This window comes from Dama dama, chromosome 13 (genome assembly GCF_033118175.1).
Source record: "Dama dama isolate Ldn47 chromosome 13, ASM3311817v1, whole genome shotgun sequence".
NCBI lineage: Eukaryota > Metazoa > Chordata > Mammalia > Artiodactyla > Cervidae > Dama > Dama dama.
In genome coordinates, this window is record NC_083693.1 from 62,660,646 (window position 1) to 62,673,381 (window position 12,736).

Genomic DNA, 12,736 nt, shown 5'->3' on the forward strand with positions numbered 1-12,736 from the left:
TCATCTTGGAAGCAGCGAGTGTGACTGCCTTCCTGCCTGGTTACTCCTGGTCTTTCAGCCCTCATCTCTGTTTCCCTCCTGGGATGAGTCTCTCATTCACCAATCCCTCCACTCCCTCCATTCCCTCTCGGCCTTGCCTACACAGTTCCAAGAGAATTACTTACACCAAGGGGGCTTTTCAGAGCGCTGCTGGAGTTGTAGGGTAGGTGAATGAAGAGTGCGAGGTGGAGAAAACGGGCTGTCAGAGGCTTGGTTGCTGTGCATAGAGTCAAAGAGGGCTGGGCAGGTGAGGGAGAGAGAGGGAAGGAAAAAAAAAAGCCCATGAAGAAGAATTCAACAGCCACAGGTTCTAAATATAAGTCAAATCTGACTTACACTCCCTCAGGCTGAGAAGTAGCATGTCCTAGGGACCCTTCACACAAACCATTTTTAATATTTTAAACTACGTTATGAATATTTTCAAACATATTTTTAAAAAATACTTGAAAGACCAGTACAGTCAATACCTATATATTCATCTTCTTTATTTAACATGTTAACATTTCGCCATATTTGTTTCATCTATTTCTTCATGCTAAAGTTTTTTAAAATAAATGACAAACGTTTTGAAACATTTCACCTCTAATACTTCAGTATTCATTTCTAAAGTATGACATTGTTTCCATATAGCCATACATTAGATAAACTTAAAAATACCCTAATATCATCTAAATACCCAATCCATATTCAAATTTCCCCCAATTATTCCCAAAATGTCTTTCATAGTAAGATTCAAACACGGATCATGCATTCCATTTTATTATGTCTTCAAAGTCTCTTTTAATCTAGAATACATCTTCCCCCTATTTATTTTTTTCATAGTGACTTTTTTTTTTTCATAGTGACTTTTTGAAAAGAACAGGCCAGCTGTCTCATAGAATGTCATATTCCACTCTCTGGATTTGTCTGATTGCCTCCTCATAGAATCATTTAACTTGTTTCACTATCCCTATAAACTGGAAGTCAGATATAAAAGGCTTGATTCAATGAGTCAAGTGTTTTTCTTTTCTGTAGTATGAAAATGAATGCTTACATTTCAAATGTTTTTTAGGTGTTCATAATTTTTTAAAAAATTGAAGCATAGTTCACTTATAATGTTGTATACAACAAAGGTATACAGCAAAGCGATTCAATTATCAAAATATAAATGTATATTCTTTTTCAGATTCATTTCCACTGGAAGTGGAAGTGGCTATTTGTACTTCCACTGTGGATGTACTGTAAATCAATAGTACAAGATATTGAATATAATTCCCTGTGCTATACAGTAGGTCCCTGTTGGTTATCTACTTCATATATTGTAGTGTGTATACATTAATACCAAATTTCTAACTTATCCCTCTTCCCCCTTTCCCCTCTGGTAACCATAAGTTTGTTTTCTACATCTATGAGTCTATTTCTGTTTATAAGTAAGTTCATCTGTACCATACTTTAGATTCCACATATAAGTGATATCATATGTGATATGATATCACTAAGTGATTATTTCACTTAGTGATATATATATATATACATATACTTATATATAAGTATATATATACTTATATATATATATATACTTACATATATATACTTATATATATATATATATATACACACACACACACACCACATCTTCTTCATCCATTTATCTGAGGAACATTTAGTTGCTTCCATATCTTGGCTACTGCAAATAGTGCTGCTATGAATCCTGGGGTGCATGTATCTTTTCGAATTATGGTTTTCTCTGGATATATGCCCCAAAGTGGGATTTCTGGATCATATGGTAGTTTTATTCCTAGCTTCTGAAGGAGCCTCCATACTGTGTTCCACAGTGGCTGCACCAATTTGCATTCCTACCAACAGTCAAGGAGGGCTCCCTTTTCTCCACACTCTCCCCAGCATTTATTATTTGTAGACTTTGAAGATTGGCACTCTGACATTGCAGGCAGATTCTTTACCTTCTAAGCCACCAGGGAAGCCCCTTGGCAAGAATACTTAAAGAATATTCTTGAATATGTCCATCATATTGGAGGCACATAAAGTCTCATTATCCCACTGAGTTACGACTAAGTTGGCATGCGCGCATGCTCAGTCGTGTCCAACTCTTTGCAAGCCCATGGACTGTAGCCTGTTAGGCTCCTCTGTCCATGGAATTTTCCAGGCAAGGATACTGGAGTGGGTTGCCATTTCCTACTCCAGGGGATCTCCCCGACCCAGGGGTCAAAACAGCATCTCCTGTATCTCCTGAAATCGGTAGGCGAGGCTAAGTTTACTAATGAGGTTCAAGTAGGGCTCACAAGATCTCACCATTTAAAAGGTTTCCCCTTGTGATTATAGATGATCCTTTGGCACTGTGGAACCTGATCAACATTTCTTTGTGTTAGTATCCACTGATGATCCTTAATTATTTTATTAGGAGTGTCAAGCAGTGGTTTTCTAATTCTATTAAGTCTTCTATATTTATTAGCTGGCATATTTTTTGTAAAGAAGAACTTTCTCTCTTCAACTGGGGCCATTTGATTACATTAAAACTGCAGTTCTTACTGAACAGGTAGGATAAGGGTTTATTTCCCTTTAATTAGTTTTCAGAAGAAAGAGTTGGTAAAAAGTATTCACCAATAGTGGCAGATGATTATTATTTTTGTTCTCTTTCTTGTAAGATTCATTATGAGCTTGTGGATGTTCATATGTTTAGTGCACTTTAATAGATTATGGTAAATTATTCTTTTTAATGCTAAAATAATCCAGTTCTGGTCAGTGCGAGCCTCTTCAGGCTTGAGTGCTTCCTTGTTTTTGTTACAGCGTGCCTCAGGATCACCTTGAGCTTTCCGTGCCCTAGATAATGCATCCTCAATAAAACTGGTTCTTGGTGAAAGTGAAAAAACTTAAGATATTTCACTGGTTTGTGGTCCCTCAAATGGTGACATTACATTAACAGATATAAACTAATCTGTAGTATTAAAATTTCATGTGGTGGAGAGTGATTGGAGGGAAAGAGTCTAAAAATGCTCTATAGGATAGGATGTGATAAAAAAAAAAAAAAGGTTAAAAAACATGGACCTAGACCAAGAATACAGCCATGGAATCCTGGTTGCTTTTAGTGGGGGATGATATGTGGAAACCAAAATCTAGGTGCTAAGGGAGCTCACTTATACTGTTTGTAATGCATTAAGTTACAAAATGCATTAAAAAACAGAATTTATATTGATATTATTGATTCAAATTTATTATTACAATACTTTAAAAAGTAAGTATTTAAAATATTTAAAAATATTTTTGAATTTTTACTTGTATCTTATTTATTTTTGAAAATTCTTATTCTTGATAGGAACATAATTACTTATTTGCATTACTCTATTATATGTGTGTGTGTGCACATGACATGTACGTCACAAAATAGTATCAACCTCACTATTAACAAACCATTGAATGAGGATTATAATTATTTTATAATCCTCATTTTTTTCCACTAAAGGATTTATAGTCAAAGCACAGCACTTCAAACTTATTTGAAAAATGATTTTCCCTATGTGATTATATTAATATTTTGATATACAGTTAGGGTAATTTCTTTCCTTTTTTTTCTTTTTCGATTTTAGATTTGCTTCTTTTGATTTAGTCTTACATTCTGAAAAACATTTACAGGTTCACAAGTCAAAGATTTATAAACAGGCATACTCAGAGGAAGTTGCTTTTTCTTCATGCCGTCAGCTCCACTTCTGTTGCTCTCCAGCGGTAAACATTTTTGTTAGTTTCTGGTATTTACTTTTAGAATTTCTTTTTGCAAATATGTATATTTTCCCTGTATTTCCCCTCCTTATAAAATAGGTAATGTACTATCAACACTCTCCTACACCTTTTTTGCTTAAGTTAACAATATATCCTGGAGATTACTTCACATCAAGACACATATACTGGCCCCCTCCACAAACAACAGACCTTCCTCACTAGTTTTAACAGAGGCACAGCACTCATTTGAGTGGACATGCCACTGTTTATTCAACCACTCTTGTACTGAAGAACCTTTGGGTTGTTTCCAAAAATAATAATAGACAGCATACAATAACTGTTTACAAAACCAATACTCTGTACAAAATCAATAACTCTGTACAAATATTATTTCAACTTTGTGAACAATACCTTCAGAATAAATTCCTAAAATTGTATTATTAGAAAAGGAAGTAATTGTATCTGTAATTCTCTGAGACATTACAAAATCTACCTTCATAGGGGTTGCACCATTTTGCACCACCATCTACCTTCATGGCATTTGCACCATATGTTCCACCAACAATGTATGGAACTGCCTCTCTTGCGACAGACTTGTCAAGAGAATGTGTTATCAAACTTTTGGATTTTTTTTTTCCAAATTAATAGGTGAGATATGACATCTCAGTGTAGTTTTAATTTGCACATTTCTTATGATCAAGGTTAAGCATCATTTCATAAATGTAATGGCCACTGCATTTCTTTCTTTGTAAACTATTTTTTTTTTAAATCACACTTTTGGTCTTTTCCTTCTGACATGTTTAAGAGTTCTCTGTATTTTAGGATGATTAAGCCTAAATGTGATATAAAAAATGCAGAAAAAAAAATCTTCTTTGCTTATGATGCTGCTACTGGTTTGCAACATTTTAAAAAAATGTTTATATGACTTAAACATCATAAGCTTATATGACTTATCCATCTTTTCCTATTGTTTCCAAAATTTGAGTTTGAGTCACAATTAAGCTCTCCTTATTTTCCAGTGATAAAGGAATCTACCACCATGACCCCTGCTTACTTTTAGTACTTGCATGATTTATTTATTTTTATTATTATTATTGAAGTGAAGGCCACATAACACAAAGGTAACATCTTAAAGTATATAATTCTGTGGCCTTTAGCACATCCACAATGTGCAATTGCTACCTATATCTAGTTCCAAACATTTTCATCACAGCCCCCTACCCCCAAAGAAGAAAACCCGTATCTATTAAGAAGTCACTCATTCTAACCTACCTTCAATCCCTGGAAACCACCAATTTGCTCTCTGTCTCTGTTCTGGATCTTTCATATAAATGGAATCATACAATATGTGACTTTTTCTGGTTTCTTTCACTTCTCATGTTTTTGAGGTTCATCCATATGTCAACATGTATCAGTACTTCACTCCTTCTTATAGTTCTTATGGTACTATGAGATTATATGCGTATACCACGTTTTGTTTATCCATTCACGTACACTTCAGTCGTTTCCACCTTTTGACTATTATGAATAGTGTCACCATAAACTTTTGTGTGTAAATGTTTGTTACAGTACCTGTTTTCAGTTCTTTTGAATGTGGGAGGGGAACTTCTGAGTCAAACAGTAATACTATATTTAGGTTTTTGAGGAACTGTGAAACTGTTTTCCACAGAGGCTGCACCCTTTTACATTTCCACCAGCAGTGTACAAAAATTCTAATTTGTTCATGCCATTACCAACACTTATTTTCTGCTTGCTTTTACTCTATTTCTCTCCTTTTTACAATTATAGCCATCCTAGTGGGTGTGACTTTGATCTGTATATCCCTAATGATTACTGAGGGTGAGCAGTATTTCATGTGTTTCTTGGCTATCTATATATCTTCTCTGAAGAAGTGTCTACTCAAGTCCTTTGCTCACTTTTAAGTTGGGTTGTTTGTCTTTTTAATTAACTAATTTTTGGCTGGGTTGGGTCTTTGTTGCTGCACAGGCTTTCCTCTAGTTGCAGTGATTGGGGGCTACCCTCCATCGAGGTATGCAGGCTTCTCATTGTGGTGACTTCTCTGGTTGTGGAGCATGGGCTCTAGAGCATGGGTTCAGCAGCTATGGTGCATAGGCTTTATTGCTCCACGGCACATGGAATCTTCCCAGACCAAGGATTGAACCTGTGTCCCCTACTTTGGCAGGCAGATTTTTATCTACTGTGCCACCAGGGAAGTCTCTGCTTGTCTTTTTGTTGTTGAAGTGTTATATTCTGGATCTTTATCAGATATATGATTTGCAAATATTTTCCCCTTTTCTATAGGCTGTCTTTTCACTTCCTTTTTTTTTTCCCCATTTTTATTTACTTATTATTTTTGGCTGTGGTGGGTCTTCATTGCTACATGCAAGCTTTCTCTAGTTGCTGTGAGCAGGGGTTATACTCTAGTTGCAGTGCACGGGCTTCCCATTGCAGTGGCTTCTCTTGTTGTAGAGCACGGGCTCTAGAGTGTGCGGGCTCAGTAGTTGTGGCCCATGGATTTAGCTGCCCCATGACATGTGGGATTTTCCCAGACCAAGGATTGAACCTGTGTCCCCTGCATTGGCAGGAGGATTCTTAACCACTGAACCACCAGAGAAGTTTGCATGGTTTAATTTTTACTTGCAGTCTGATCCCAATGGAGTTTATCCTGGTATATAACATGAAGTATGGATTCAGTTTTAAATTTTGCCAAATGACTATTGAATTGTCCCAACTCCATTCCTTAAATTCTATCTTTCCCCTAGTATTTTGAAATGCTAACTTCAACTATCTCTGTATTTACTATTTTGTTCACTTGGTCTCTATCCATTCATGTACCAATACTACACTGTTTTCACTATAGATGTTTTATAAAATGTTTTAAAATCTGGTAGGGCCAACATGCCTTCATTGCTCTTCTTTGCAAGATTTCCTTGGCTATTCTTATTTGTTTGTTTTATGAGCACCTCAAAGTCAGTTTGTCTGACTTTAGAAAAACAGTAGTATTTTTACTGAGATCACATTAAATTTATAAATTAACTTTGGAAGGAGTGATAGTTCTATGCTTTTGAGTTGACCTATGCAGTTAAACATTTTTTCAAGTCTACTTTTTCGGAGTGCCTATCTTTCTAACTTACCACTCAAGCTCTGGGGAGCATGGGAGTGGGGGCAGAGATAGTGGTTCAAGATAAGAGGATTCGCTGTACCTGCAGACGCCTGTGCTTGGGCCTCAGTGTGGCGCTGGCAGACTCTACTCAAGAATTCACTCACTTGACGCAAGGAAAGGGCATTATGCAGTGTTTCCAGGGGGTAAATAGTAGGCACCATGGAGCACCCTTCAAATCCTGTTAGAAAAGAGATGGGCAAAGTCAGTGTTATTCCTGCTGGATATACTCCAACTGGCCAAGGAAGCAGGGAGAGTCTCTGAGAACCATCAGGAGTGTCTGTGGCTTTTGGAGTGTGGGCTATCCAAGATTCTCGGGAGAGGGAACTCCAGATCCCCTACAGGAGTCTATCTCTGTCACCTCCAGATTTCCTAAAAATTTCCCAACTCTGGGTGAGTGAAATCACCTCTCACCCTACCTATGGAAAGCCTGCAATGTCCCACGGAAAAATCAACACAATCCCAATAAGGTAAGCACCCATACTCTTCTTATACTTTCAGGGGTGGAGGGGGATGTGGATGGGGAATAGAACAAAGGTCCAGAGGGAAGGGGTGCAACTGTAGGTCTAAATGAGAGGTAGGGAGTCATGGAGCTGGGAAGAAACAGCAGATTCCAGGGATCACATACCAGAGAACCAGATTAAGGAGGAGGGTTCGGGATCTGAGAAGGGGTTCATGCACATTTAGGATGTGGGTAGAAAGGCTAGGATATTTGGAAGCTGGAGGGCATGCAATACATGTGAAGCTCAGCTCAGGAAAACACATGCATGAACAGGTTGGGGGATGGAAGTTCTTTCTTGGTTATTTCCATCACATCAAAGCTTCTTTCCTCTGCTCTCACTGCAGACCCCAGACTTGCTAGGATTTCTCTATTCTTTCAGGAAAATGAGGCAAACCCCCTAGAAAAAAGAATAAATACTGATTCTCTGCTCTGAACCCCACAATTCCAATGTAGATCTACATTGTAGGGTGAAGGATAAACCGACTCTAATCTCAGGGCCTGTTGATGGAAAAAAAGGTCCCGTTAGAGAATCAAGAAGCATACATCTCAACCACTTTTTCAGTCCCTCATCTTTCCTATGCTTCCTTTATAGCTCTTTAGAGGGACTAAGGGTAGGCAGGACAGCAACATTTATGCAAGACATAGCCTAGAGTCTGACAATGATTAAAACCTACATAACTCAAAAGGATTATACCTGACCATCTTCTAACCTTTGGCCCTTGGTCGCTTCAAGGATGCAACTGAGACCTCTGTGCCTCCGTTAATGGCAGGAGGGCAGGAGAGGTACAGTCCCCAGCTGCTCAGGGCAGCGAGAGAAACATCTGGATTTGAAGATGGTGGTCACAGAGATAAGAATAGATTCCAGGGCAAGAGACTGCTGCTGTACCGAATAGCACCGGGAATAGGTAACATTAGGAGGCAGTGAGGAAGGAGAGTGGGAAGAGGATGAGCAGCCAGCACTACAGCCACCAGGCAGCCTGGCCCCAGTCCCATCCAAGCAACTAAATGCAAGTCACATCACCTCAGGGCAGAGAGGAGAAAGGAGCAGGTGGGCGCTCCTGCCAGAAGTGCAAGAAGCAAAGCAGTCAGTCCCAGCCAGCGCAGTGGCAGCAGCCCGCTTGGTGGCAGGGGTACCGTAGAGGCACTCGGGGTCATCCTGGCCTGAGCGCAGCCAGTTCCGGAAGAGGCGCAGGTGGTAGGAGCACTGGTGCAGGTGATGCGCCAGCGTGGCATCCAAGGACACTGGCCGGCCCCCTGTGCAGTCAGAGGAAAAACTGCGCAGCAACCGGACCACAGGGTGCTGGTCATCCAGCAGCTCTGGAGGGGTTGGGGGACCACGGCAGGAAGCACGGAGATAAAGAGAGAGAAGAGGGAGAGACAGTGAGGAGGGGCGCTGGATGACAGAAGCATTCCTGGGAGGCGGGGCCATTCAGCTCCAAGGTGAGCTAAGAGGGAAGCAGAGACATCAGAGCCATGGTCAGAGCCACGGGGCAGCCCTCGCAGCGGGGAAGAGTACTGGCATCATGCTAAGTCTGAAAGAGGTGAGTCTAAAAGAACGGGCGAGTGAGACCCCATCGGGCAGCAGCCCCGCCCCCGCTTCTCGCTGTGCAGAATTCAGTCAGTGCTTACAGACTGCAGTCACATCTTTCTGGACCGGGTGAGCTGGCCATTCTGTAGCTGGGAACTCCAGTGTACCTGATCGTTCTTGGACAAACCCTAGTTAGGGCTTGCTTCTCAGATGAATGTATTTACAAGGTTGAGATAGAGACGAAAAGGTTCAAAGTCACTCGGAGAAGAGGGTCAAGAATGGTATAGGTGATCGAGATAAAGCCTGAAGCTAAAAGGCTCCTAAAGACTCAGACCGGGTCGTCTGGACCAGACTCTAAGCCAGCCACAGACAAGGCTGGTGTTAGGCAGCTGACATAGATGAGCAGGAAACCAGGTGACCTTCAAAACAGCATGTAAAAAATGGAATCAATATGTAAAAATGCCGATACTGATTAATCATCCTTCACTCTTGTTCAAATACACAGCCTTTAAAAAGGTACAGGGTCTTATAAACTGATGACAGGATCTAGAGAAAGTAGGATCAAGGGAGCTGAGGACAACTGCTCACAACTCCCAGACCAGGGGTGGGTTCCACAGGGTGACCTATGTGACTATGGTTCTCAAAGACTCTAGTTCGGATGTCAAGAGATTTCTGTATATCCACAGTCACACAACTGTGTGGGTCCCTAGAAGAGAATGAGCTGAGCAGATCTGGTGGGCACACTGACGCTCTGGATGAGGGAGAGCCACAGTCTCTTTCCCACTATATTAGTTCACCTTGGTAAGTTCAGCGTGCAGTTTAGTAAGGGGCCATATTTCCATACTTGAGGCAGGCAGAGGATGTGATGGCAGCTTACCAGGAATACAGGCAGGAATGGGCGGAGGGATGTTCTCCCAACAAAGCAAGGAAGTAGCATTGCCTGGCCTCCTTCTCAAAGCCAGGTCCAGTTTCTCCAGCTGCTATTTCAAAGCCACGCGTCATGGCAAAGAGATGGTGATGATGGACAGCAGGTTGGCACACTGTTGTGAACTAAGCTGCTGCAAGCAATTGCGGACAGAGCATCTGCTCTGTAATTGCTGGGTCGGTCCAGTGACATTTGGCCATGGGGTAGAGCTCTCATATTGTCTTGAGGGCCAAATTAAATCTGGATAATCTCCAGCAAGAGACATAAGAACTTCAAGTCTATTTCTCCTAGATCCCAGATTCTGGTTTCTCAGACACTTTAGCCTTCAAGCTCAAGTTCAAGAACAAAGGCCAGCACAGCCCTGAGGATGCATGCAGGGTATTGGAGGGGATCTTGAAATTACTCTCCTGCACGGTAATTGTCCAGGTCTTTCTTCCTCTCCTCCTTTTGGTAGAATTAATTCTTCTTTTCTTCAATTGGTAAAGCTGCTAACCAAGGCTTCAGGAAACCAGAGATACATACAGAGGCTTAAGGATCTATTTGGGGAATTTGGATCTTTTCTCACAAATTACTTAGGAGAGTTGTGATTTAGCTCTGAGGTCAGGGGCCCAAGTTCCTAGTACTATCTTCTGTACCCCCTCTAAGTAACAAGCCTCCAAGTCCAAACCCAAGGCTGTAGTTTGGGGGTTGGTGCATGAGATTATACTCTGGAGATGACTGTGGCATGAAGGCCAGAAGAGCTTTAGGCTAACCACAGAGTCAGGCCACTCGGAATGGGAAGATCCTGTCACAGGCATGAATGGGAGCAGGGGATGGGGGTGGGGTGTAAACTGAAGATGTATAGACTAGTCAGATTAGGGAGACCCCAGCAGTGCTGAGTGGAGAGGTATGGCTTGAACTGGCTGAAATCCAGCAGCCGCCACTGGCTAAGGAGCAGGTAATCAGTACCTGGAGTTTCTTCCAGCCAGGAGGCCAGGCTAATTTCACCTCCCTCAGAGAGTCTTAGCACTTGAACAGAAGAAAATCATATCAAACAAAATTGGATTTACCTTGAAGACAAGATACAATGCAGAGAGAAACTAAGGATACAAAGGATAAAACAAAGGGGAAGTCCTGGGCTCCTCACCATACCCTACAAATGAGACCACAGCCCTTCAGTCTGGGGTTCACACAGATCTCTAAACTCTCCCACCTTGGAGACAGTTCTTCAGTATTCTTCAGTAACAGGCAGACACTGTTCTTCAGTATTCTTGAAATATGATTTACTCCTAAGCTCCCCCAGAACCCCTAGTAGACATCTCTACTCTTTACCTCCCCTTCTCTGAGGCCACAGTGCTACAGAGAGGCTGGGGCTACATGGAAACCACATGGAAACTGTCAAGGCACAATTCTTTTTCCTGAACCTACTACCTCCTACTCCTCTCTCTCTTTTATCCCAAATCAATCTGGGCTCCTGTTTTGTAGGCCCAAGCCCTAGGTTAGTAGTAACATTAAGCAGATGTCAGGAGCACAAGAGCCACACAAAATACATACAATGGTGGGAGACAGGAATATAGAGATGGAACATGATATGCTCAAGACTAATGCCCTTTATGGGTAGGCTTGGGAACCGGGAACGCAGCACTGTTCCACAAGCAAATTAGTCGTCCACTCCAACAAAAGAACTGGTGAAAAAAATAGGAAAGTCAAAATTATATAAGCTGAGGAGTTGGGGAAAAAAAGAGAAAAGAAATGGGGATGATACAGGAAATACTACTCTCTTCCTAAGAAGGGAAACCATTATCACGTTTGTAGGAAGCCTGGCAGTCATGTGATGGGAAAGGAAGAGGTGTAACTCATGTTTTGGTGACAATGCTGAAAAAAGTGACACAGTGGTGATAAAGGTGACCACAGAAGTAAGACCTTGAGTTGCCCCAGGGATCGGGCAGCCAGGCTGTGGCTGAGACTAAGGTCTGTCACAACAAGGGATGTACCCCAGAAGGGACAATTAGTGAGTGGTTCATTCACAGACAGCAGGGTGTCAACACAGTGGAGGGAGAGGAAAGTCAGTGTCCGAACTCAGAGGTTAAGTGTCTGGCAGTGACATGGTGAGGAGGAATGACGTTGAGTCAGAAGCAAACGTACCGTTAGTCGGATGCTTTGCAAACGACACAGAAAATCGTTTTACGGCCGGGACAAACAAGAGCTCTGGGGAGAAAAGACATCACGGGGATTATACCCACTGCGGTCCCCGCCCTCTGCTCTGGAATTTGTTCACAACATACTCTGTTCTTTACTGTTAGTAACAATCTGCTCCCACCCCCACCCTGTAGGTCCCTGTCTACTGTATTTCAATCTTTTCCTTTGGATAATCTCCTCTCAGGAACCCGTGTGTCATCTCTACCACAATAAGGCCCCACAAACAGCCCTAAACTCACCACCACATCCTCTTTTTGGTCATTCAGAAATAAAAACCTTTGTAGAAACTCTCATCCCTTCCCCCAATCTCTTCCCAGATTGTTTTTCCTGCCTTGGCTGAACAACTTCCCCATCCCTGACCTCCTAGATTTTCAAGGTACCACTGCATTCTTCCTGACCATGGGTCGCCCTTTTTGGTCCTTACCCCTACAGGCCAGAATCCAGGAAAGAATACAAAGGTGGAGTAAACTGATGCGGCAGGGCTGTATGTGGGAGATTATGAAGGGATAAGCATAAATAAGTAGTATTCGTATGGCGAGAGGGAATGCAAATGGAGGGGTGGTGGGGGTCCTGGTTCTTTCTCCCCTCAATAACTGAGGCAGGAAACTTGTCATAAGGCCAGTGTCAGTGCTATTTAAGCATGAATTGTCCTTGAGCTGTGTCTTTGCTGGTGGACGCGTGAAGAAATGTGTT

At 41.6% G+C, this 12,736-nt stretch overlaps 1 protein-coding gene across 5 annotated transcripts in view; it reads right to left on the reverse strand.

The window, feature by feature from the left end:
• PPIP5K1 (diphosphoinositol pentakisphosphate kinase 1) overlaps window positions 1–12,736 on the reverse strand; it is a 39,990-nt gene that overhangs the window by 4,421 nt on the left and 22,833 nt on the right. For 2 of the 5 annotated variants that reach the window (XM_061159258.1, XM_061159259.1), the window contains 3 exons: window positions 11,990–12,052; window positions 6,954–7,091; window positions 165–278 (listed from right to left, as the gene is read on the reverse strand). In XM_061159258.1, coding sequence (XP_061015241.1) covers window positions 165–278; window positions 6,954–7,091; window positions 11,990–12,052 — 315 coding nt within the window. Of the gene's footprint in view, window positions 1–164; window positions 279–6,953; window positions 7,092–8,546; window positions 8,730–11,989; window positions 12,053–12,736 lie in introns of all 5 variants that reach the window. The other 3 variants (XM_061159261.1, XM_061159260.1, XM_061159262.1) reach the window with 2 other exon arrangements.